This window comes from Epinephelus fuscoguttatus, linkage group LG8 (assembly GCF_011397635.1).
Source record: "Epinephelus fuscoguttatus linkage group LG8, E.fuscoguttatus.final_Chr_v1".
NCBI classification, from domain to species: Eukaryota; Metazoa; Chordata; class Actinopteri; order Perciformes; family Serranidae; genus Epinephelus; species Epinephelus fuscoguttatus.
In genome coordinates this window covers 8,517,995-8,545,207 of record NC_064759.1, presented here as the reverse complement: position 1 = coordinate 8,545,207, position 27,213 = coordinate 8,517,995, and the positions used below count along the sequence as shown (strand labels likewise).

General features: G+C 40.8%; 2 protein-coding genes across 2 annotated transcripts in view; one reads left to right on the top strand and one right to left on the bottom strand.

Moving 5' to 3' along the window:
- LOC125892545 (raftlin-like) overlaps positions 1–1,493 on the bottom strand; it is a 172,282-nt gene extending 170,789 nt beyond the window's left edge. The window contains exon 1 of the mRNA XM_049582531.1: positions 941–1,493. The gene's annotated coding sequence lies outside the window, so the exon portion shown is untranslated. The remainder of the gene's footprint in view (positions 1–940) is intronic.
- The window catches only part of LOC125892546 (cysteine-rich venom protein), a 201,552-nt gene extending 176,829 nt beyond the window's left edge, over positions 1–24,723 (top strand). The window contains exons 3-9 of the mRNA XM_049582532.1: positions 17,098–17,180; positions 18,305–18,405; positions 19,112–19,202; positions 19,559–19,701; positions 22,888–22,976; positions 23,151–23,233; positions 24,191–24,723. Coding sequence (XP_049438489.1) covers positions 17,111–17,180; positions 18,305–18,405; positions 19,112–19,202; positions 19,559–19,701; positions 22,888–22,976; positions 23,151–23,233; positions 24,191–24,327 — 714 coding nt within the window. The 5' untranslated portion in view covers positions 17,098–17,110 and the 3' untranslated portion in view covers positions 24,328–24,723. The remainder of the gene's footprint in view (positions 1–17,097; positions 17,181–18,304; positions 18,406–19,111; positions 19,203–19,558; positions 19,702–22,887; positions 22,977–23,150; positions 23,234–24,190) is intronic.
- Positions 24,724–27,213: the final 2,490 nt, after the last annotated feature.

Sequence of the window (27,213 nt, the reverse complement as noted above, 5' to 3'; positions counted from 1 at the left end):
AACGCAGCCTGACGCTCCACAGCTCACCAGCTGGAACTAATTAACAGCAGTTCAGTCAGACTGAGCTCTCTCACTCACTTTCTCTCTGTCTTACACACACACACACACACACACACACACGCACACACACACTTTTCCCCTCTTCCCCCGGCTTTTCCTCTCTCTCATGCCCTCGTCTTCCTCCTCCCTGACATCCCCCGCCCTTCCTTCACCTCCTGCCATCGCTCAACTTGTTTTTCCCTTTAAACCTCCTTCCACACGCACGCATGCTTGGATGAACTCATGCACCGGAGCACATAGTCTTAGCATGTAAACATCCACTTGTACAGAAAGACATGGATGTTTAAGCACGCATGCTGCACACACACACACACACACACACACACACACACACACACACACACACACAGGGAAACCCATACTTTTACCCTTCCTACGTACAGTACAGTAGCTCACAATCCCACACTCCCCCGTCTCTCCCCTCACTAGTGGGAGTGGTGATACTGTAAGCCAGAAACATCTTGAAACACTGTCAGGGTTTGGTCCCTGATTGGATCCAGGTAGACATTTTTGGCATTCTCAGCCCCGCTCTGTACCATCCATCACACATGTGACTTCAAAACAAGCAGACCTATTGATGTGCATGATGATGAATGGCCAGAGTGTGTGCGAGCATGCGAATGTGCGAACATGTGTGTGTCTGTGTGGTAGCAGTGGATTTAGAGCTTGTTGTCGAACACGCCGCTCAGAAGCCAAACTTGTGGCTTGCGGCATCGTCTAATGAATCAACTCTCTGTGGTAAACAATTGCTACCACGCAGTCCAAGTTTACAGTGGCCGCTGTCCAGAGAGCGAGGCGCGAGTACGGTCGCACGTCTGCTCGGAAGTTCAAACTCATGCACATGCTGGGAGGCTGTGAGGCAAACTGAAAGCAAACGTACCTGTTTCACAAATCTTTGTTGAAAAGTTCACTGCTTGGACACGAAGGCAGCAACTGGACCAGAGCTTCCAGCAGAGAAACGCATTCTACTCAGAGGAAGGATGGAGGTTCAGATCCTTGTCCGACGAGCTGACTGAGGTTGCCGTGGAGCTGGCTGGCTTAAAGGAAACACAATCCTCCGACAGGCAACACAGAAACCAGAGCGGGCTCAGCAGCAGCAGCAGCAGCTCCAGCGATTTGCTTCGTTTTCCCCCTTCGCCACCTAACGGAGCTCAAACACACTTGTAAGCTCGGTGTGTTTAGGTCATGCTCAAAGTATGCCTGTGTACCGATGTTCTGCAAGCTCAGGGAAACCACATCCTGTCACATATTTACCTCCCTCCCCTGTCTCTCCCTCCCCTTTCTCTGTTTTGAATCTATCTTTCTATGTGGTCTCTCTCTGTCTGTGTCTCTTTTTCCTGTGTCTTTCTCTCGCTCCCCTGTGATTGTCTGAAGCAACTGAGCGCTCTGACCCAGCGTCTGTTCAGCACTGCCTCTCTGCCTCTCTGCCTATCTCTCCAGCAGCCGCACCAGTTCCACTCGGCTGACTGAAGAATCCATCTGAGGAGAGGAGGGGAGGGAGAGGAAGAGGGAAGGAGGGGGGGGTGACAGAGGGGAGGTGAGGAGGGGGCTTCGTTGGGAAATACCAGAGTTGGAGAGAGGGGGGGGAGGAGGAGGAGGAGGAGGAGGAGGAAGGGTGGCGGGTGTTGTTAAGGGAGTAAAGGACTAAAGAAAGATGGGCGGACAGAAATAGAAATCAATAGTTTGTTTGAGATATGGAGAGAAGTAGAAAGAAAGCAGCACAATACTGTGCCACAAAGTCAATACACACACACACACACAGTCACACGTGCATGCCGCGGGAAGTGTTTTGGGAGCTGTTTATCAGTTTGACTTAAAAAGGGTCCGGGGTGTGTGTCAGACGGTTGTTTTGTTGAATACAGCTGTGTGTGTGTGCGTGTGTGTGATCTTCACGACTTCATTCCTCTGTAGTGGTTATGCATATTTAATACGTCCGGGTCAGGACCCCCTATAGCTCTGTATTTATTATTTAAGCCCATTTATATGAGGGGACGCTACTCTGGCGTAACTTCTGTTACATAAACTGTGATTTCCACCACAACAACTACTACGACTACTACTTGAGCAACAACAACAACAGCAGAGATCTGTGTCAGTGCAGAGTATCCTCGCTTGAGGCAAACTGAAATCTGCATCGCTGCTGACATGAGAGAGGAAGTTTCCATCACTGTCTGTCTGTTTCATTAACTCTGTGCTTCACTTGAAATGTTGGGTGTGTTGTGCTGACTGTGCTGTACGGAATTTGATGACTTTGTTGATTACTGAGTATTTCATTCAGATTTTTCGGTAACTCAAAGCAGCTACAATCAACATGTGATATTAGGAGCGGATCACACGACTGCATGTGTAGGCGTTTTCAGACCGAACAGTTCAGGGACTCCCTGAGAGGAGCTACCCATTGGGGAGATTCCCCGAGAACTGCACACCTTTCAGGGATTTTTTTCTGTTGCATTCGACCCACGAATGGGAACACTGAAGTGATGCACTGTAAGCCAGTCAGTGGTTAGCTACATCACTTTTGCTTTGACGAATCAAAATTGCATTGTATTTTCACCGTCAGACCATTAATAACTTTCTAAAATGACGGTTGCTGGTGCTGTATTAGCTGTATTCAACCAGTCAACATATGCTTAAATCAGGGGTGTCAAACATTGGCATTGATCGGCCCCCCAAAGGTACCAATCCGGCCCACTGGATGACTTTGCACACGTAATAGTGATGCACTTGTGAAGGCTAAGAGGTGCCGGGTTTCAGGAGCAAATAAAACAGTGACTAGCCTACTTCATGGAAAATGAGGAACCCTATTGTGAAGGCACCGCCAGATCTTTAGATTTGTCAATGGTTTTACAAGCCATGGGGACCAGGGGATGACTTTTAACCTGCTAACTCAATCGCTTCCACTTCAGTTTCGTGTGGAGATGCCAGCATCACTGCACAGGAGTGGAAATGTATGGAAACATGCACATATACATTAATGACAGTAAAACTGACACACTGTTGAGATTGAACTTATTTTTCTTAAGACATCGCAGGCTGTTCATCTGTTTTGTAAATTGATGAATGTTTTCACTTGAACTCCTTTACACTGAAAGAAGAAGAAGGAAAGGTCTATCCATCCATTCCATCTATTTTTATCCGCGGCCAAGTCATGAGGGCAGCAAGCCAAGCAAAGCACCCCAGATGTCCCTCCACCCAGCAACGCTGTCCAACTCCTCCTGGGGGACCCCAAGGTGTTCCCAGGCCAGATGAGATATGCAATCCCTCCAGCGTGTTCTGGGTCTGCCCCGGGGCCTCCTACACCTACTTTTTATTATAAGTTAGAAGTTATGAAAGTGTTTTACTGGTCTGGCTCACTTGAGATCAAACTAGGCTATACAGTATGTGGCCCATAAACTAAAATGAATTTGACACCCCAGGTTCCTATTTTGCTGGGAGAGTACCTACTCATAATACAGTATATCTTCAATTAAAAGCCTAGTCCCAGTTAAACGCCCAGTAACACACAGTGTGGCTACAAATTTTGACAAATAAAGGCCTGGTCCGGTCGCCAAGTAATTCTGTTTTTTTTTTATAGAAGTTCTTCACATGTATGAAACCTGGTTGTTGGCTATCTCAAATTATGTGTCCATTCCTCGATTACCCTGGAAGTTATTCATGTTCCTTAAGTCCGTAAAGGTCCTCAGATCAAAAGAATCAAAAGGGTTTTTCATAAAAATGAATCAAAGTTGTGAGTATTGTTTTAACAGGATAAAGTGGTGCTGTGTCGGTGTGCTGGGTGCCATAATCCTTGAGTGCCGTAACTCTCTCCCTGATGCTGTTTGTTGGAGCCAGATTATATATTCTATCTGAAGTTTAATTTTTACACAAGTAATATTCATTCTGGTTCAAATGAACAGATTAGTTGTATTTCCCATCTTTGCTGGGCAACAATTTTGCATAAAAAGAATTAAAGGCCTGTCCCAGATAGGCCTGTTGATTTCAGTGATTTAAGCAAACAATAGCCGGGGCTACTAATTGAAGTTTTACAGCAGGAGCCTAAAAGGTCCCTTAAAACAGCGTTTTAAGAACTATGATTGTTTGATTGATTGATTATTTCTTGCGATGTAGACACAACAAAAAGGGGGGCTCTTAGAACTATTACAAAAGTTAAGTTCCAAACATACCTTTTGTGAAAGATGTTGCTCATAGTGCAGTCCTCCTCAGCTCTACAACCCGTTTTAGTGGCTTCCAGCTCATTGTTTTGGGTTTTACAGCCCACAACCTCACTATTTTGGTTCACTCTCACTGTCTCAGAGTGATGTTTTCAGCCACAGCAGGTTGCAGGCAGTGGACACACTGTACACTAACAGCCCAGCACCACATTTTGGACAAAAGCAGCTAGCTAGTGGCCATGGTGAAGCTTTTTTGATTGTTTTTCTCAGAGTAGTTGAAGAAATATAAAGTGTAAGTTTTAGCTTAAATTGAATACTGCCTGCAACACGTCCAGTTTGAATCTAATCTTGCTGCAGCCTCTTTTCAGCTATACTTATGGACAAGGACGAGACAGAGACACAGTTTTTGTTTCGATGAATTCATCTGGTTCTGCTGCAGCACAAGTTAGCCAGGTCACTGAGTCAGAATAGATACTGAATAGATCTTTATACTGGTGACTATCTTTGCAGACCTTGGTAGCTATGGAGAAACAGTTCTGTTCAAACAACAGTACACAGTAGTTATTCAGAAAATATTAAGTTATTTTTTAGCCATGCAAACAGCATCTGGTTGTTAGACCCAACCTGCAACCTCAGTAGCTGAAAAATGAGATTGAACACATCCCCTTTTTATGGCATCCAAAAATAAACTAACACACAGCATGAAAAGATCTACTTTAAATGACAGAAACCATGTTTGATGCACTGTTGTAGTTTTAGTTTGGCCCAGGTCCCATCTGCTAACATGGAGTGGGTGGGGTTTATGACCTATATTGCAGCCAGCCACCAGGGGGTGTTCGAGATGTTTTGGCTTCATTTTTTGGGGAGCTGTAATGTCCTCCATCCTTATCATACAGCCATGCAGTCATGCATTACACATTAGCTGCACTATGGAGCCATTACAAAGTCCCTTCTTTATGCCGCCTTTACATTTTTACACAGAACCAAATGACAGCAGCATCATGACGCCCCAGTGTGTGATTTTAGATAGCATGCCGGCATCGAGGAATCAAAACACAAAGCATGAAATGTAACACAACAGTGTCAGCTTCTAGTGTGACATAGAAGCATTGGCAGCGCTTTATAAACAATAACAATGACATAACATGGCAATAACAATCATTTCCTGTCCCTGTTATATGGCAGCTGATCTCATCCTCTGCTCGGAGGGTAAGAAGCTCCTGGACCTCATTGTTTTCCCAATTTGCGAACATTTTCAGTTGCAGTTCTTCTTTTTGAGTTAGCTGCTAACTGCTTCTAACTGCTTTTTAAATCTGCTGGTGGTAGGTTGCATACATAACATGTCGTCAAAACATTACACCCATGTCGCCTCTGACAATAAGACAATTAAGACAATAAAGCTTCCACAAAAGTAGCATTTTAAATCTTGTGTGTGCTTTTTCCTTCTGGGATTTATACTTTGGGATTTATCCTGGCTTCATTTGAGCAGAGGAAATCTCCGCTCGCCGCTAGTCTAATTTAGACAATCTATAATGCCATGGGCTTGTGCTAATAATGTTAGCATGTTTTATTTGTTTGGAAAACATGTTTAGTATAAGACAGTTGTTTTGTCAGTGAACCTTGGGAGTTGTAATGGAGCCAAATTTTGTAACGTTACCTTTGTTAAATGTTGCTGTTGTCCTGGGCTTCATATGAGTAGAGGAAAAGTCTGCTAGCCACTTAGCTAATTTATACAATGTAAAGTGCTATAGGCTTGTGCTTAGCATGTTGTATGTGTTGGGAAAATGTGTCCAGATAAAGACAAGTACTTTGTCTGTGAATGCTGTGAGTTATAGTGAAGCTGATTTGTTTACTTGTTTTTGAAATAGTCTCTATTAATCCTTGTTTGAAAACTAAACAGCACTTCACAGAAACCTCCGCCACCAGAGGTGTAACTTAAGAGTGACACAGACACACCACCGCACAAATATAAACGCTCACAATGCCGTAGGCCATGTGTGTAGGCCACTGTGCACGGTCTGTCGGTCAAGTATAAATCCTCAACGGTGTGAAATTCCTGCCTTGAAGAGGCAGAGTAAAAGGGCCTATTGACAATGATGTGATACATTTACCTGCTTTTTTAGCACAATATTAAGAAATCCTTTAAATAATTATTTTTAAATACCCTGCGAGCTGACAAACAAACCAAAAATACGACTGAAAGCATATTCTCCTTGGTTGTGGTTCATATCAGCAAGGTGTAAACTTGAACAATGATGCCTGTCAAAAATATCTTCATTGACAAGCTGGGAAGAAAACACATCTGAATACCAAGAGACACAAAGGATGACTTTCTTTTTGATGAGTTGCCATAATTACTGGTGAAGAGCTCTGCATTCTGTGATTAGACTTACTAGTCTTACACAATGTGCTCATGACATTGGGCCCTTCTCAAAGTCATTTTTAGCCTAATGGGGGATTCACTCGCTCATTTGTCAGGGTTGTAGCCGCCTTTTCAAGGAGAGTCCTCGTTGTGTCGCTCAGATGTTGCTGCGAGAAACTCCAGGCTGCAAATTAATGAAAAGTTTCCTTTAAAGACGGAGATTTCCCGCCACTGTTTGCTGTCACATCAGGAGCCCCATTAGACTTTAATCACCCTTCCTGAAAGCATGACCGGGCACTGCCAACATGCATCTGGGCAACGTGCATCCGATTTTGGAAGGGCATTTTTCAGCTTGAAACCACCTTCACATGAAAAAGGTTCAGCGCTGGAGGGAAAATGGGCTGTTCTGGCAAGCCATGTTTTTGACACACCCGTGGAGAGGCCTGAGGTTGGAATCAAAGAACTGAAGTGAAATTGTTAATGTTGGGGGGATTCGTGACGGCTTTTCTACCCCTTTAAACAGAGCGAAATTAAACAGATGCCAAGTGCTGAAGCCGTCCTGGAGCTGAGGCTTGAATGACACTAATGATCACCCACAGAGTAATTGCCGACATGCTGAAGCTTTGGATTGTAGCTAAAATAAAAAACAAAACAAAAACATGCCAGAAAGTGAAAAACGTACACAAGTGGTAAGATGTCATTCACATGATGTCATCTTCACATCTTACACTTTAATGATTTCATTGTTTAAATCCAAACTAGTTGTGTTTAATGTTCTGTAACTTGATGTAAACTTGACCTCACTGCTAAAACGGACACAAAGCACATGCCGCCTGATGTCCCGCTGAAGACCTGTGGGACATCTGAAATGGGACAAATAATGTGAGACGAGTTGTAAAGATGGGCAGCCAAGCATAGTGTTTGTGCAAGCTGCTGTTCTGTGGAGCCATCCGTCTTACATGAGCGGCTGAGGACTCAGACAGACAGCTGATTGGATGGCGGGACTGCGAGTGGAACAAAACGCATCCCTAAATGAGGCTCCTCGTTCTGCTGCAAAATAATAACATTGTTCAATCAAGGCGTCTATTATGTTCAAGGTTTCATATGAAGAGCACAGTTCTGTCACTGGAGCTCAGCTGCTTCCTCGGCTCGTCTGTGAGTAGAGATGTGACAGTGCCCCCCAGTGGTTAAGGCGGGAAGTAAGTCTTTAAAAATGAATCTTTAATTGTGGCCTTGCTGTTATTGTACCAGAGTGATTGTGTCTCATTTGCCTCTGTGTTCCAGTTAGTAGCTCATGTCCTGTATGGTACATATGATCCTAATATCCTCATTTTTACTCTTTATTTATTCATTTATTTATTATCATCGGTTTTGTGTATATATGTAGGCCTACATGGTTTGACAAAGCAAAACATCTGTCATGATTGGATGAGGATATAAAGATGAGATGATTTTTTTTAATAAGGTATGTATATAAGAGTTTTTATTTTCTAAGTATTGTTGTAATTATTTTATACCTTGCTGTAAGACAAATGTTATTGGTAATTAATTTAATATATGAGAATAGGTCTAGGATCATTAATTGCACAGTTTAATTTATGGAGAAAGGGTGAGAATAAATACGTTTGTACTTCCTCTTACTGCTTTTTGGACATGTAAATCAAATCTCTGTATGTTGTTTTCAGTTCCTTTTAAAACCTGTTTTTTTTTTAATGTCTGCTACTATATGATTGTTTTGTTTATTTGCTACTTAAATGTTCGGAATTAGCTGCTACTAACTAACTAACTAATTTTATAATTGCTTTGTATAGTTACATCCTTTTTCAATAGCTTTAGGATGACTGTTGCATGTAACATCTACAACATAAGTTGTAAGAGTCAGGCCTTTTTAAATATATTGCAACTGCACATAGTTTTCATGGCAGGAAGGGCAGCTTCAGGAACTATAGGTTGATATGCTGCTTTTGAGTGCGTTCGTCGTTTGCAGTCATAGATGGCAATGGTTAGCTTTCCAGTGCAAATTTAAATGTGACATCAATCAATCAATTTTATTTATAAAGCCACAAATCACAGTTTGCCTCACAGGGCTTTACAGCATCCCTCTGTCATTAAGACCCTCGCAGCAGATAAGGAAAAACTCCCCCAAAAAAACCTTTAACGGGGAAAAAAAACGGTAGAAACCTCAGGAAGAGCAACTGGGGAGGGATCCCTCTTCCGGGACGGACAGACGTGCAATAGATGTCGTACAGAACAGATCAACATAATAAATTAACATGGCACAAAGTTGAGCTACGGTTATAGCTCAACTAGGCCATTTAATTGGACTACTGTCCTTGGTTCGAACCCGTAGTGGGGGAGCCATTCTGTGCGTAGTTTGCATGTTCTCCCTGTGTCAGCGCTGGATTTCTCTGGGTACTCCAGCTTCCTCCCACAGTCCAAAGACATGCAGGTTAATTCATGTTCTAGAACCGCCTATCCTGTGGGGAGTCGCAGTGGGCTGGAGCCTATCGCAGTTGACACTGGGCGAGAGGCAGGGTACACCCTGGACAGGTCACCAGACTATCACAGGGCTGACACATAGAGACAGACAACCATTCACACTCACATTCACACCTACGGACAATTTAGAGTCACCAATTGACCTGCATGTCTTTGGACTGTGGGAGGAAGCTGGAGGGTTTGAACTGGGAACTCTTTGCTGTGTGGTGACAGTGTTAACCACTGGACCACCGTGTCGCCCTAAATGTGTATGTGTAATATGAAATGAAGAACATAGTGGTCTTACCATAGACTGTATGAAATAATTGCGTAGCTACTGTGACGTCACCCAGTGGTTTGTGGACTCCTGTTTTGAAGCCTCAAGTTCGGCATTTCAGCTGTCGCCATCTTTGGATTTTTGTCAATTGACAGTAATGATGCAAAATTACAGTTATTCATATGTATATAGCTGAATGCCTGGCTGAAAAAGGGTGAGAATCTTTAAGTTTATACAACGTGTTCTTTCACCATAAAAGCATAAAACTACAAAGGCTACTTCATAATTTTAGTGCTCGGAAAATATCAGTGCACTTCTTGGATTAGAACCTGTCAGCTTTAAGAACTCTTGAGCAGTACTTTTCTTTTTCTTCCAATGATTAGATACCTACCTGAGTTGAGCGACAGGGGTGAACAAGAACAGATTTCCGACAAAAGACTTAAGCCTCTCTGCATGATTCCCACAGAGCCACGCAGCATTAGGCTGTCAGTGTTCTCGGTGTCCGCCTGTGGCTGTACTCACGGCTCTCTATCATTCTGCTCTATAATGGCCACTATTACTTTAAATGGTGCGCCTTCATTCTCACCTCATGGGAAGAGGTTTTGTTCCAAGAAAACCGTATTTGAGTGTATGCAGTGCCGTTGGTACATGAAGCACTTCGCTCATGTCATCTATCAACGCAGAGAACATTTAACTCTGTTGAAAGTGGAGAGCAAACTGTGTGTGTGTTGCCGTTTACAGTTTATACAAAGCTGGGTTCACACACATTGTAGCTTTATGAGTTATCTTAATTTTTATGAGTGGCCAGTCCACTCCATGCCGTATAATTGACCCTTTTCTAAGTCCCGCCCCTGGACACAGACTGGCCAATCATAGCGTAGCATCAGGCCAGCTCAGACCAGGGTCTGACAATAACTCAGCTGTGCTCCATTGACTCTAATGCAGTTGTTTCAGATTTCCTTCATTTTCAGGCTGGTTTTGTGGATTTGGAGCTAAATGTTGTGCCTGGGGCACGTCGTGTATTAATGATACTCGTTACCTGGAGAGGTTGGAAAAAGATATACGTTTCTTCCCTGTTCCAAAACCAAAATCAAACCCTGGAAAGTGTAGGGTTAGCTAGCTAGCTACTGAAGATACAGCCTACTGAATGTATACACATGCTGCTTTTGCTTTTTAATGATTATAACAGTGAAACAAAGACCGACCCTGCTGTACAGGAACCAGTGAAGGGAAGCAGGGAAACTTTGCTGATATTCAACCAGCTCTGTGTCATCACAGTGTGTGCAAGTGAACGTTGTTTGACTTCCCCCAGAGATCCCTGCCTGTCTGGTGGCGGAGGTCTGGGTGCAAGCCAGACACTGTTCATCTGCACACACTGTGATGACACACAGCTGGTTCAATATGAGCAAAGTTTCCCTTTATATTCATTGTCTTGTGTGGCGATCAGCAGTGATGTGGTGGTTCACTTTTACACTGTGATCTGTAGCCTATAGTTCGGCTTTAGCTTCTAACTATCTTTGTCTTTTAACCTGTTGTTGCTGCTGAGTCAGTTTGACATCCTGGATATATCCTTCAAACACAGACTGTAGACCCCTCTGTCTGCTTCTCTCTGGAATCACTCTTTCATTTTTCCAAAAATATGATAATATTTCTTCAGGGAGTGCAGTTAGTTACAGTGTGGGCTCCATGCTTACTCTGACAGCATGTCAGACAATCACAAAGGTCAGTTATGTCCAATTCTGCACCACCAGGTCATCGCTTTAAAATATCCAGTAAAAAATCTCTACATCTACCCGATGGACTGAAAAAATTGGTGTAAATGGGAATTCATGGTTCTCTGAGGATGAATCCTCACGTCTGCTGTTTTGAGTGAAACGTGGCAGCAATGACTGGATCAATTACAATGAAATGTGGTGCAGACATTGACAAAATCACATTACATTCATTTGGCAGACAGACAAAGTGACCCATAAGTGCACTCGAACTCAAAAAGATTAAGAGCTAAATGTCATGAAAAACTGGAAGGCAAATAAACAGCTAAAACAGAGTTGAGAGAGTCACGTCTCAAGTGTTTCTTCAAACTTCTCTGCATCAAAAAAAAGCTCAAGTAGAGCTTGCCTTTGACCACTTAGACTGTTTGACTCCAGCTGCCCATTGTACTGCATAACAAATGGCACAATAATGCATTAAGCAGTGAGGTGATAGCAGCATAATGCTTATTGTGCATTAAGACACATAATCACGAGTCAACAGAGAAGCATGTGAACATGCAAGGTCGCTCCAAAGATAAGATTCTGCTTTGTTCACACGTATATTCGTACGGCATCAGCAATCCAAGGCATTTTTGTAATTTATTTCACAAAGTTAATCTACAGAGTAATTGTATTATCATTCCTTATGCTTCCTGGAAATATATATTACAAAAAACTCATTAAAAATAAATACTAATACTGCATGCACTCCACTGTATTTAGAATTTCCAAATAAAGTGTGATATTTGGCTTTTTATTTGCCATAATGCCAATTGTTCATCATGAAAACCAGACTTATCTCTATTTCTTATCCAGAGATATGTTTTAAATGTGCGGCTAAAATAGGTTAAGCAGCATTAATTGAATTGAGGCAGCAGAACAAGCTGTTTTTGCTTTTTTTTGTGGCTAATGTGTTAACAAATCAACACCTATTTACACATCCAGCTGACACAGAGCACCATTAGCATGCATTTGGAGTTGAGTGCCTCCTGAAGAATGTAAGTTTGGTATTCAACATCCTTTTAGCTTTGTTTTGTTCGCTATCCGCTCCTGAGGGACATATCTGGCATTTTAGCAGCTAAATAACTCATCAGGGTTCACCACTTAGTTCATGTGTCTAAATTTGGTGCTGGGAAGTAGTGTACAGTAGGTTTATTAAAGCTTTCTGTGCTGAAAACAGCTCCCTGCTATGTGGCTTGACACAAGGTCGATGAGAGCAGTGAGAGAGAACTAAAAAACTAAAGTTGTGTTCAGTGGCTGACAGGGCCAGATGTGCTACACTGGCCCAAAACATCTCCATTAGGAGAAACATGCTGCAGCTTCAGAAATTCAAAAAACACACACAAAAATCCAAACAAATACACTAACAGGTCCACGCTGCAAATACAGAAATGATGCAAAGTCAGAAACACACAAACCCTGAAAACAAAGCAACAGAAAAAAACGACACAACAGAAGAAATGCGGTATGCCAAAAATACCAGGATGTTCTACTACATCCAGTCTGATTTTGCAGTATGCATGCTAACATGCTTTTCTGTCTGTTTTGACCCACAATCCTTTGCGCAGCGGACGATGCATCACTTGATTGAGCTGCAAAAAGACGACAGCTTGATTGACAGCTGTCAGAAGCAACAGTGATGGATGACAGCGCATTCAAGTGTACGATTTGATTTTGCCAAGTAGGACATGCTCCTGGATCAACATCTCACATCGCGTTCCAGCACAAACATTGCAATCAACCAATCACAGCCCTCTGACATCATCAGTGTGCTGCGCCTGTGCTTCTTTCAAAATTCCTTTGTGCTTCTTAAGAGCTAAGCTAGTTTTCCAAATTGAAGTTAATACATTTGGCAAGCTTACTTGTTAGCATAGCGTACCTACTTAGCAAGCTAACTTGCTAATATTCTAGTCTATTGGCAAGTTTATTCATTAGCATAGCCAACCTAGTTAGCAAGGTAACTCGCTAACCCTGCAGCAGCTCAGAGGGTTTTTGTTCAGTGTAACTGAGGATTTTGTTTGAATGTCCTAACTTCAAATTGGGTGTTTGTCCTTGTTGGCCACCGTAGTTGCAGGCCCCAAAAACTAAACAATGAGCCGAGAAGAGCTGAAACCCTTCACATTGGGTTGAAAACCCAGAACAGAGCTGAAAGACAATACAAATCAGATGACAATTCTCCAGCATCACCTTTTACATTATACACATTCATTTGATTAATTTCATATGAAAGTATTAATTAGTTCAGCTTTAAAAAACTCATTTTATGTAAGTTTTTTTTCCAGGAAAGACTTAACAAACAAGTTTATATAACTTGGATGCAGGTTCAGTTTAGAACTAGAAAGCATCCAAAAAATGAATTTAATTATATGAAAATTATGTTGAATCTTCCTAATTCAAATGTTGCACTTGTTCTTGGCATATATTCAAGATAACCTCCGCAAAGGTAACAAAAAGTCCTATGTTTCATTTTGTGATTATGTAACATTTAAGATATGCTATCGTATTATTTCACCTCTGAGCTACAATGTTCCTGCATCATTCGGTGTTTGCTTTCTATGGCAAACAGGAAACGGCCACACACACACAGACCTTCTACACTGGTTGTTAACTATGAATCACATCACAAAAATAATTATAAATTGGAACCATTTATAAAACATTTTTCTGTCCTTTCTCTGTCGTGTTGTTCAGAATCACCTCTCCTATATGTTGCAAGTACTGGGTGCACCCTCAGCCCACATGAGCTGTGTGACTTTAATCTATATACATACAGCACTGCACGGATCTGTCTTGTAATATACAAATGCTCCGTTTCTTTTGTTTGCCTTTACGTCAGGTGCCTTTCCTTTCTATGCTGTGTAAATGTGACCCAATGCATCAAAAAGTCACTACACCCTGAGGCTTTGCAGTTCCTTGTTTACTCTCTGTCAGTCGCACTCTTTTACAGCACATAAACTCAAATTATAACAACTGTGCATTTCATGAGAAAACCAGGAAGTTTTATCAGTATATGCCGTTTGTTTTCAGATGTGGAGGGAAGTCAGATGAGGACCATGAGAGGTCAAATCCAAGATGGCCACTAGTGTAATGTTCAGTGGTCTAATTTTGGAACTAAGCAGTGTAGAAAAACATTTAAGGCGTCATTTCCAGCTAAATTTGGGATGTCAGTTCATTTGTTGATACTTCTGAGATGGTCAGCATTCAAGGAAATGCATTCAGGTCAAGATCGAGGTAAAATTTTTACCAGAAAATGCACAATCATTTGAAATTTGCAAAATAACATCCAATGATGCCACTGTGGCGAATTTAGTTGCATAAGTTTAATATATTTTGCTTATCCAATCTGGATAATTATTTCATCAGTGCAGCTTGTAATAAGGGCTATACATGAATTAAAAGAAAAGACACCTTTAAAAAAAATGTATACACACATTAAAGAACATACAAGAACTTGTGGAGAAAACAAGCATATAATATTGTAATGCTGGTGTTGAGTTAGCATTAACTGTATAATACTGTCTAGGGTAGCGTGCATGGGTATTAACAGCACGGGGACAACTTCTCCGGGGGAAAACGTGAATACTTTAATGTCTGTTTAGAAAAGGAGGACAACTGACTATTTATTGACCCATATCACTCCACCCAATGTAAACAAACACTACAAAGCAACTTATGTATATAGTTCCTCATCCCAACAAATGTAAATAATGTATGTATCAAATAATGAGCCATTAACTAAATCATGAAATATTCAAATAATACCCAAAACAAAACAACATTCAGAACAACACTAAAACAAAATAAATCTCATCTTACATCCCTCCCCCTCTTTGAATGAAATGTCCTCATTTCAAAACTCAAAACAAATCTCATCTTACAATATAATACAATATATTAAAAGAAACACAATACAAATGTGGTGATGTGAAGCCTCTCACTGCTTCTGTTACTGAACAAAGCTGAACACAGGAGTTAAACCTAAATTGTTTAAAGCCGAAGTTATTCTCCTTCTGAGTTGTAAACAATAAAACAATGTAATGTAAAATAATAATAATACAATCCACTGAATGAATGATACAATCTGTCTTACACCTGGGCCACACTGCCTGTGTGAACAGTGCATGACAGTGTGGCCCAGGTGTAAGGCAGAGAAAGCTAACCTCTCTGCCCTTCCATGTGCATACATGGAAAGCCTAAGGCCAAAACACACCGGCGGGTAGGACGCGCGTCAAAACAGACATTACGCCTGGGATCCACTGGCGTTTTTTATGTCCGCCGTGACGCTTATGCCTATTCATTTCCTATGGATCACGTCAAACTGTTGCTGACGTCCATGCAAAGCATTTTGGGTAGGCGGCGCGGCCATTTGAGCAGCTCCGGCGCATCCAAAAGTTGACCGCAACTCAACTTTATGCAAATTAACCCATCAGACGTAAGGACACTATCCAATGGGGAGCAAGCTCGGTAGTGGTCTGTCGTGACGTTTCGTTTACTTTCCCTCTCTGGAACAACATGGCAATGGAAGATAAGCTATCGTAGCAGTGGCGAGAGCTTTCCTATAGTAGCCGCGTCCATCTGTATTTCTGCATATTTCCAGGCTCCGCCTCCAAAGCGTCCTTCTCAGAGTAGGCGTTGCGTCCGGCAGCGATTCTCGGTGACGCCAGTGGATCCCAGGCATTATTTGTTTTATTTATTATTATTATTATTATTATTATTATTATTATTATTATTATTCTGCGTGTCGACGCGCGTCGATGTGACACGCCACCCTTGAAAAAGCGCTTCTTTTTCTTCTTCCTTGTCTTTTGTTCCATTGGCGGTTGGCAACCAGCTAGTCTCATTACCACCACCTAGCGGATTGGAGTGTGCAATAGAATTCCAGTTGACGCTCCGCAGCGCGACGCTCTCTGTGTGTGTTGGGGGTGGCACTTGACTTGCGTCAATAACGCCACCATCACGTGACGCCGCCAGTGTGTTTTGGGTTTAAGGCATGGAGAGCAGCAGGCTTTCCATGTATGTTTCTCTGCCTTACACCTGGGCCACACTGCCTGCATGAACAGTACATGACTGTTACCTGATATGCTGTGTGAACAGCATGTTTGTGCTGTTTGTCAAAAACACAGTCATGACAAGTTTTTTTTTTTGAAACAGGAACAGGAAAGAGAGTGAGTTGGAAAGATTTCTTTTATATTTCTTCATGTCTGTGACAGATAAAGATATTGAAATTGTACTGAAAGGTGAAACAATTTCATTATGATTATCAAAGACCATTTTCTCTTTCTTTGCTGAAACCGTAACATGCACGTAACATGTAAAAAATAGGTGAGACTGCAGTTCTCTAGATGTGTTGCAGCTGTACCACACCTGAACAGTGTTGCTCATGTAGGCAGGGCGGCTGCTCTGAAATAGAACTAGAGGTTCTGAGATGCACACACACTGATCATGCGCTGGAAGGGTGAAGAGGTCCCAGTAAAGAGCCATATTGCAAAATATCATACTACAAGTTTAAAGAAAGGTTTTCCTTTGCTACAGTGGCCTGATTGAAATAAACATTATAGTTTGCTCTAACTATGTTAGAAATGTTCTTCTTTTCTCAGTTGTGGTGATCCACTGTCCTGTTCAGTGCTGCCTGACAGACTTGTTTCTGTCCAGTAGCCGTTATGTAAAGACATGGGAACTGCTGCATCATTAGCAGCCAGAGGGGAATGTGCTATATGTTTACTATAATTAGCAGCTGAGCTGGGTCTATAAAAGGAGGGAGAGGAAAGTGCCAACACACCTCCACCTCCTGATGATCTAGACGCAGGTATGCCTCTTAGTTCAGAGGTTTACATATGACCATATTTTAAACATTGATCGTAAACTTTATTAATTCACTAATTTTTACTTTTATGATTGACTTTCAATTTAAAATAGTAAAGATAAAAGAATTATTTAAGAATAAACCTGTATGAAATGCCAAAATGTCTCACTAAGTCTTAGTAATCTTCCTTTGCTTTTAATCTTCACTGTACACAGGCGTCTCCCTAAAATGTTTCCATTCCTGATTTGCATCTTGACACTGCAGCAGGTGCATTCTGCCTGCGTGTTGGTGAGTACAAGTGTAAACAAGTTTTTGAATATTATAGGATGCTGTGTTATGTTATGTTAATATGTTATGCATTTCAAGTGTTTTCCATGTTCTGGAAAGTTGTTAAGTTGTAAAATTTTGAGCTATAAATACAGCACTTCAGTAGTTTTGATTTTGTGAGAGTGTGGTGCAGTTTAGACAGAAATATTGTATATTTTACATTTACTTAATTGAGTACTTTGCAGATTTTACATGTAAAATAGATGATGAGCTAATAAGACATGATCCACTGCAAGAGTATAATCTAGACAGAATAAAAGATAACTAGACAAACATGTTCTTATGTAATAATATTTGTTGTAGCACGGAACATGACCTCTCAAATATTTATTGTTGATTCAATCACACTGAACTGTGGCACGGAGATGTTACACTGAAATGACATTTTCAGGGAGGAAATTAACCAATGAACAGATTTTTAGTGTTAAATTAAATAAAACTAGAACTGTGTATTCACAATATTATTAAAAATAGATAAATAAATCCCACTATTCCAAAGAAAAGTGTGACTGTGTGTAGCTGTGAAAGAAGTAAAGTATTTTTGCTTATTATTTAAAATTATTATTTTTTGTCCTGCTGATGCTTTAAGTCAGGTAACATTTTTAATTAATGAAAATAAATCAAGTTAGGTTCCTTGTCTGGTTTTAAGTGTATTTACATTGTGATACATTTTTTTTTGTTTTTTAAAGTAGGGATATGACTATTTTTCTCACACCTGATGTTCTGATAACACTCAAATTTCTTCTCCTTTTCAAATGCACTTCCCTGCATGCCACGGTGTGTCCACAGCAAGGTAAGCACAACGTTAACTGCATCACGTGTGTTTAACTTCACAGAGGCGTTTTATTTTCCAGCATCAACTCTGAAACCATGCCAACAAGTCTCCCAATAAGATAATTGGATTTGTCGCAATCCTGTCTGTATGTTCTTTTGTGATGCCAAGCCATTTCAGAGTAATTAATCCAGGATATCTTTGTGAGTCATATCTTGGATATTAAGCCACCAGAGTAAATATTACTCTGTATTATATCTTTGATCTCATGTTTACCCATTGGTTTTAAGTGGGTATGTGTCTGTGTTTGTGTGTGTGTGCAGACGTTTGCCCAAACAACAAAACAGTGCAGGCAGAGATTGTTGACCATCACAATGCCATCAGGAGAGCCGTTCAGCCTACTGCCTCTAACATGCTGCAAATGGTCAGTCCCGCCGTCAACTTGCACAATAGAAGTGCCTCAAATAATGTTTGCTAATGGTTCCCAGCATTTGTTTTCCCATACTTGCTTAAAGGAAAAGGCAATATAGTGGGTGAGGTTTTCTGCACAACGCCTAAAAGTATTATCTAAGTCTTAAGCAGCATTGTATAGTTCATGATTAAGTGCTGACTCAACCTTAGTCAAATATCTCAGTCAAAATCATTAACATGTGAAATGCGACAATACATTTTGGACTCTGGTGTCATAGGTAAATATAATTACTCTAATGTTAACATCGTCTAATCTGTTTAATGAAGGGAGCCAAGCCCAGTCATTACAAGCACTGTATACAGTTGAAAACATGTCAGTCAACAGGAGGGTAAAGATGTGTTGTTTCCTCCTCTGGAGGTGTAAGGTATCTGCACAGAAGAAAAAAGGAAGAATCTCATGTTTAGTTTAGAGCTCAGTTTTGGCTTTGGGCCGTATGAAAAAGCACAGCAGCAGGTCTGGAAGGGGACGCCTGCTTCAATCACAACCTTTTCATATTTTAAAGGTTGGAGTGGAACGCATTTTGAGATTTCATCAGTCTTCTAAATCACACATGATCCCGTTTTCAAAACCAATATCTGGTGAGAGAATGGATCTTTTTCTGCCTTGTAGTCGTGGCTGTTTGAAAATGAAACTTTTTTAAAATCTCTTATTTTTTCAGAGCTACAGTGAGGAGGTAGCAGCCTCTGCTCAGGCCTGGGTTGACAAATGTATTTTGGCTCATGGACCAGTCAGAAGCCGCTTGTACAATGGTGTGTATATTTCTTATCTTCCTTTACCCTACATCTCTCTTTTTTGTTTGCCTTTACCCTGCTCCATATATACCTCAGGGGTGCACTCAGTGTAAAGGTTCCCTGTGAACCTGTTTGACCTTGTGATTGATCGTCAGAGTCACAGCGAACATTATCTTATCTCCAGTCTTAATACCTTCCTTTAATGACAAATTACACGGAGTAGGATATGTTATCATTAAGGAGATTATCATCAATAGGCCTTTTAATGAACCCTGTTTTATCTAAATAACTTAATCTACTAGGACATGAAAATAAAACTGTGTTTGCAGACACACATTAATCAGTGCCGCCATGTGTTTCTCACCAACGAGCAGGATATCAGTTAGGTGAGAATCTGTTCTACTCCTCCAAACTGTACTCATGGACGGCCGTCATCAACGCCTGGCACAGTGAGGTGGCACGCTACCAGTATCCCAATGGCTCCACTAATGGCAAACCTATTGGTCACTACACACAGGTAACACTTAGCTGTTGCCAGGGCAACAGTGATGTATTGACAGAGATGATTGTTAAGTTTGTTTCATGGTAGCAGGAACACAGGTCACACAGTGATGCTTTGTTTTATTGTTTAATTTTGAATTAAAGCGTCCATAATCAGTCATTTTACGTAAAAGGGATTCATTTATCAGTCTAGATTGTTTTGTTGTGAGTTGTCAAGTGTTGGAGATGTCTGCCTTCTCTCCAATTTAATAGAAGTAGATGGCACTCGGCTTGTGGTGCTCAAAGTGTCAAAAAACATACATGTGAAAGACTCAGCAGCAATGTCTCTTTCCAGGTGGTGCTAATTACTCTTTAATTAGGTTGGGAAAATATATTTTAAAAAGATCAAAGTTTTCTGGAAAAGTTCTTTGACTATTAAACCTTGAAATGGATTTACCTCCCGGTGATTTATTTGTTTCTTAAACAGCACACACGATGGACATCAGATGTAAGATCTGAGGGAGTTGACGTCTCACAGAGTTGACAAAAAGTTATATAATAAATAATTTCACAGCACTCGTATTTAAAAGTTGCTGAGAGTTTTCTTAATGCTAATCAAGATATTCATTTTTAAACCATAATTCTTATTTAGTTTTGATTTAGAAAGGCTGCAGAGTTGACCTGTTACGTTGAGACACACATAATAGCAGTATTATTTAATGACTTCATCATAAAAAAGAAAGCTTACCAGTACTTGAGCAGCATTTTTGGAAACCAGGAAGTGAGACAGGAGTCTCTATGACAGTGGTTTTCAGACTTTCACACCAAAGGGCACACCAAAATCACAAGGCACACCTGTCTTTATATCTGTGCACAATAGACTCTATAAGGTGTGTTATCACTCTTATCACGACATAAGACAATAAATAAGACGGGTAGCTTTCATGATACCGCTACTGAGGTTTTCCTTTCTCTTTTCTTTCGGTGGTAGGTCGTCTTTGTTGGTGCTTTGTTGTCATTTGCTCCGTACAAAAAAGCGATCCATTGTCCCACTCACCGCTTTCTCCTTTTAAATCTTATCATCCCTCACACTGGCTGCCAGTCAGGGCTTTTGATGTCCCACACACTAATAATAATTTAATTTTTTAAAATTAACTTACATTTTTTAGGTAAAGTTTTCCTCTTTATTAGGGAAATGGGTGCGCACAACATACTGATACTGGCAATTAAAACTTCATCCATAACATTTTGTATAGGCCCAGTTGAATTTGGCAGTGATAATGTGTGGTTATCACACAATCCCACGGCATACCTGGACTGGCATTACTACACACCAGTGTGCCGCAGCACACCGCTTGAGAACCACTGCCCTAGCGTATAGCTAACTCCTTTTATGCCTGATTAAATGATGTTTATGTAGAAACCCAATGGAGTTGATAAAAATCTGGGACACATTTTTAAAAGGCCAAAATTTTTTATAAAAACATATTTTAAAACAAATATAATTATAGCAGTACATTTTTTACACCAATATCCCACCAATCAGTACCTACTGTTAATTTTAGACTTTGAAGGCTTTTTAACACATTTTTTAATTGTTTAAAGTTGTGAATTCTTGTCTGGGCCAAGGATGTTTTCTGGCACAAGGCTAGTTTAGAAATTACAAAGATTAAAGCAGGTCAAAATATTTTACAAATCATACTTATTTAAAACATATATATCCTTTAAAAATAACGTTTGGAATTAAAGTGCTGATAAGTAATAATTTAAAGGGTTTTTTTCTGTCTTTTTTCCCGGCAGGACATGATTTGTCCCAGTTCTCACAACTCTGGTTTGGTCGAAACAAACCCTTAATTAACTGAGTTAGATGTATAAAAAACATGATGTTTTCCCCCACCGTGTCTCTCGGCCGGTGCTGGCTGGCTGTTTGCAGTGTGTGTGCTGTGTGCCAGATGGGTGCTGAAAAAAAACCCCAAGAGGTTTCGTGATGCATCCAGTGTGGCCCGCTCTGTCAGGTGTCTTATAGCTCAGCTGCCTGTTCCACCAGTAGAGACCAGAGACTGACCTCTGGTGGCGCGCGCTGAGCACTACATACAATGAGTTTAACAGAGAAAGGAGCACCTGTATTTGCGACAGTATTTAAAATCATACCGTCGGGATTTCTGGATACCATGGTACACTGTTATACCAAGACACCGCCCGAGCCTAGTGGGTGTAGAAAGAAAATAGTTCCCACATGAAACTGCTCACAACAAGGTCTGTGGATTGTCTTGGGTAACCAGATCATGATTTCTGGAAAGAGACATCACTGATGAGTTTTTTTAATTAATTTTTTTTTTGGCGCTTTGAGCACTATAAGCTGAGTGCCATCTAGTTCCATTATACTGGAGAGAAAACAGACATTTGTGCGGCTGATATCTCCAACACTCTGCAATTCACACCAAAACAACCTTCTTTGACAAAAAGCACTACTGTCCCTTTAACGAAGAATCAAATGACTACTTGTACAGTAAGTGAAAAGGGTTGCTTGTAGCAATAAACCTGCAAGGAATTATTATCACCTGTCTGCCGTTTCCTTCAGCTTTACAGAGCGTTTTAGTGTCTTTTAGCTCACTGTTTTGGTTTTTCAGCCCACAATTTAGTGTTTTGGTTCACTCTCACTGGTTTCATTGTTTTCAATAAGCTCCAAAACAAAGTGAACAAAGTGGAACATTTATCAGATAAAGCGCCAGACATTTCCCTCAGGAGTAACACTGAAAACAGAGCAAAAAGGAAGGTCAATATTGGACTTACGTTCATCAGGAGACCAGAAACACGACTCCAAATAAGTGATAACGCTGCTCTGCATCCGCTGGATGTGTAAATAAGTAACTGTTTGCTAACAAGTAGTTAGATCAAAAGATTAAGGACTGATAATCATGACTGATTAGAGAATGTTTCTGTGGATTAGAGCTTTCAAAGAGCCTTTTTGTGTTCCTAAATATTCATTTTATGGGTAATTATCTGTACAAAATAAGTTTGAACAATCCTGCTTTCACCAAAGGATTCACATCATTTCAAAAACCACTGGAGAGATAGCATTTCAAACAGCACTATTGTACCCCCATACACAGTCATTACTGTGTTTTTAAGAGGGTATTTTTATGCATTTTAGCAAAAACAAATAGGTCGATTTTTAATCAGTTTTCCCACTTTCACAATGACTTTTTGTTTTTATTGTCAGGTGGTGTGGAACAGCTCCTACAGAGTTGGCTGTGGAGTGAAACTGTGCCCTAAGAACATTTACTTTTATGGCTGCCATTATTATCGAGCGTATGTGACCCTTATTCACCCTCAATACCCATAAAACCCATGACTGTGTTTTGCATGTGACTTCTGGGAGAGCTTGGTGGAAAAACAAAATACAAAACTGTCTATATATTTAATCAGAGGTTAGATCTGAGACGAGAGACGAGGGATCAAAAACTCATTTTATTTGTTTAACAGAGGAAACTTCAGAAGATGGCCTCCATATAAGGCTGGACCCCCGTGTGCTTCCTGCCCCAACAACTGTGTAGACAAACTCTGCAGTAAGTAAATATGACAAACACACACAAACACAAACAGCATTTTTTTTCCCCCGTTAAAGGTTTTTTTTGGGGGGAGTTTTTCCTTAACTGCTGCGAGGGTCCAAAGGACAGAGGGATGTCGTGTGCTGTAAAGCCCTGTGAGGCAAATTGTGATTTGTGATATTGGGCTTTATAAATAAAATTGATTGAATTGATTGATTTGTATGGCAAGTATACACTCACCGGCCACAATATTAGGTACACCAGTTCAACTGCTCATTAACACAAACAGCTAATCAGCTAATCAGCAAATCACGTGGCACTCAGTGCATTAAGGCATGTAGACATGGTGAAGACGACCTGCTGAAGTTCAAACCGAGCATCAGAATGGGTAAAAGAAAGGTGATTTAAGTGACTTTGAACGTGGCATGGTTGTTGGTGCAAAACAGGCTGCTCTGAGTGTTTACTGGGATGTTCAGCACAACCATCTCTAGGGTTTACAGAGGATGGTCCCAAAAAGAGAAAATATCCAGTGAGCCAAAATGCCTTGTTGATGCCAGAGGTCAGAGGATAATGGCCAGACTCGTTCAAGATGATAGAAAGGGAACAGGAAGTCAAATAAGCACTGGTTCCAACCAAGGTCTGCAGAAGACCATCTCTGAAGCAACAACATCTTGTCCAACCTTGAAGCAGATGGGCTACAGCAGCAGATCACATCACGGATGTGCAGCCGACAAATCTGCAGCAACTGTGTGATGTCATCATGTCAATATGGACCAAAATCTCTGAGGAATGTTTCCAGCACCTTGTTGAATCTATGCTACCAAGAATTAAGGCGATTCTGAAGGAAAAAGGGGTCCAACCTGGTACTGGCAAGGGGTACCTAATAAAGTGGCTAGTGTATATTGAAAGATTGTCTACTGATGCAGAAAAAAAGACAATGAGCTAACCTCTTCATTATTTTGTTTTTCATTTCAGCCAACCCATGTCCTGACATTAACCACTTCCTCAACTGTCGGTACTTGACCACCAAGACAGGATGCAGCAATAAGTATGTACTCGCCTGGTGTCCTGCTTCATGCAAATGCCCCACTGAAATCATCCCAATAGGCTAAACATGAGCCCTGGAGTCTGCAAACTGTACTGCAAACTGTAATCACTTTCCTGTAAGCTTACAGGAATATATATCCATGACCAGCACCGTACGAGTGTCTGGAAAAATGTGGTCTGGTGGTGATTGCCTTAAGTTAAAGGGGAGTGTTTTAAACTGTTTATCTCTAATCAAAACCTCATGGGAAACTCTGTCGGAGTTGTGTGGCACACACATGGTGATGGATTTTACTGCCGGGCCATGCAGGATGTCATATACTGTACTCAGGGGGACTCAACGTAATGAATTGCAGAAATGTGCACATAGAAAATACATTTGTACTGTTATCTGTCCAAGCCCCAGGTATGAATCAAGAATATGAATTATACACTTGATCATACAATAAAGACTATATTTGAAATCAAGTGGTGTGTTTTGTTATGGTTGATAAGAGTTAAACATCTAAATGCTTTAGTTAAAGTAAATGTCGTCCTGCTCTTCATATGATGTTAATATGACAACGTCTAGGGGCCATTGATGATTTTTTAAAAAAAAATTATATTTACATGTGCTTTATGAGTAATTATTTTATTATAATTGGAGAACAAAAGGTTTCACTTTACATATAAGGGTCCAAAGTCACTCCATTATCTACTCGTCCAAATGTCAGCTGGATTATCTGCATTAAAGCTTTAAGGTCAGTTCAGCCCATAATTAAAAATACATATTTTACCTGCAGTGCTATTTATCAGTCTAGATTATTTTTATGTGAGTTACTGAGTGTTGGAGATAGCGGCCGTAGAGATATCTGTCTTTACCGACTTTGTCACTATATTTAGCGACTTTTCAGACCCCTCTAGCGACTATTTTTCAAAAAAGCGACTAGCAACAAATCTAGCGACTTTTTCTGATCTTATTGAAGACTTCTGGAGACTCTGTTGTGAGAGCACGTATCATTCTTATTCTTCTCAACGAGCAGTGGATGCTGCCATGGGCCCTTCCCTCGCCCCAAAGCACTCACAGGCGGCCCAGTCCTCCCTCCCAGCTGCAGTCAGAGCAGGAGATGTTAACCCCTCCACGTCCAGACTGCAAGTGAATCACGCATGCGTGGAACCGCCGCTGGCTGATCCCAACCTGGTTTACAGTCAGGGCGGGATGTAAATGTAAAATTTTCTTTGTCTAATATAAATCACTGAAAGAAGGTTCAAAACATATTCAGGGTGTTTTTTTTACTCAGTTTTTGTCTCTCCCACGACGTTATTCCTCTCTCCTACAGCAGCCATTACAATTACATGCATATGGACAATTATGCAAATTAGGCGATGACGATTTAGCGACTTCTAGCGACTTTTAGGACAGCCAATAGCTACTTTTCTTACTGAGGAGTTGGCAACAGTGCATCTCGCTCTGTCCTGAAGACCAGCCTCTTGTCCATGAGCAGATGCACACTTCCTTCTGCACAGTGATATGGTTAACAGGTGTAGTTCGGCAAAAAGAAATAGTTCTCATAGGGTTGTCAAATGATTAATCACTGAATTTCAATAGTCAATCACGATTAATTGCATTTTTTGAATGCATGTTCAAAACAGATTCGAAGTCAGTATTAACAGCATACAGCGATTCTTACCAGAGTGTCTTGATCTGGAATCAGATTAATGCAAGGTTTGCTGCTTTTTGAATAAAGTGCGGTGCCAGTCTGAGTCACGTCTGACAAATAATTATAAATAGACAGAAAATAGCTCTGTCAAACCATAGGCCACAGAAGGAAGCATGCATCTACTCATGCTTGTGACAGTGTGAGATGTAAACATTAATGGAGTCCTCCTTGGCTGAGCTGTAACGTTAACTAGCTCAGTGGTGCTAGGTGAGCTAGCAGTAGATGCATGTTTCCTTCTGTGTTTGCAGGTGTAGTTTGGTAGAAAGAAAACAGTTCCTACATGAAACTGCTCACAACAAGGTCTGTGGATTATTATATAACCAGGTCATGATTTCTGGAAAGAAACATTGCTGTTGAGTTTTTCCAATTTTTTTTTTTTTTCCACTGTGAGCACCACAAGCTGAGTGCCGTCTAGTTCCATTATACTGGAGAGAAGGCAGACATCTCAACACTTGGCAACTCACACCAAAACAATTTAGACTGAAACAGCACTACAGGTAAGAGGAAAAATATGTATTTTGATTATTTTTGGTGCACTGTCCCCAGGTGACTGTGGGTAAGACAATTAGCATTGGACATTCCAACACCCAGTTATATTAATGTGTTAATGAAAGCTGCAGTCTATACATGTTTGTGCATTCAAACTCCAGCAATGATGACTTTCTGACAACCCTGAGTACACACACCACCACCATATCATATCCTATCTTTGCGATGAGTGAGGCGGAAGATGAGAGACTTCTGGTGAAAGAGACAAAGTCCTAATCTCTCCTTTGACATCAACTGACATTTGCAAGACTGCTTCTTCTTTCTGCTAAGATGAATTTGGCAACAATAAAATTAATACATTTTTTATACTCTGTTACTGGCTACAGTGGAGCAGCTACCTTCGTGCATACTAATATAATAAACATTAATGATGCATGAATGCAAATAGGATAAATGTTACAGTACTGCAACTTCCACAGCAACTTTTTCCTGTCAAGACCGCGATGTCATTTTCTTTATATATCACATTTCAATAAATGAACAAATGTCATGTCATTATGTCATAAAATCTTGGCCAACCCTAGATCAGTGGTCACAGTCCCTGGGGTCAGAGGTCACATTTAGACATTACCTGTTTTTAGGTGCCACCAAACAAATAGGTGGAAACCACTATAGCCTACATATTTAAAATCCTGCTTCTACTACTAGTTTTACGACGACTACTACTACTTCTATGACAACAACTGCTACTACTACTTATGTGAC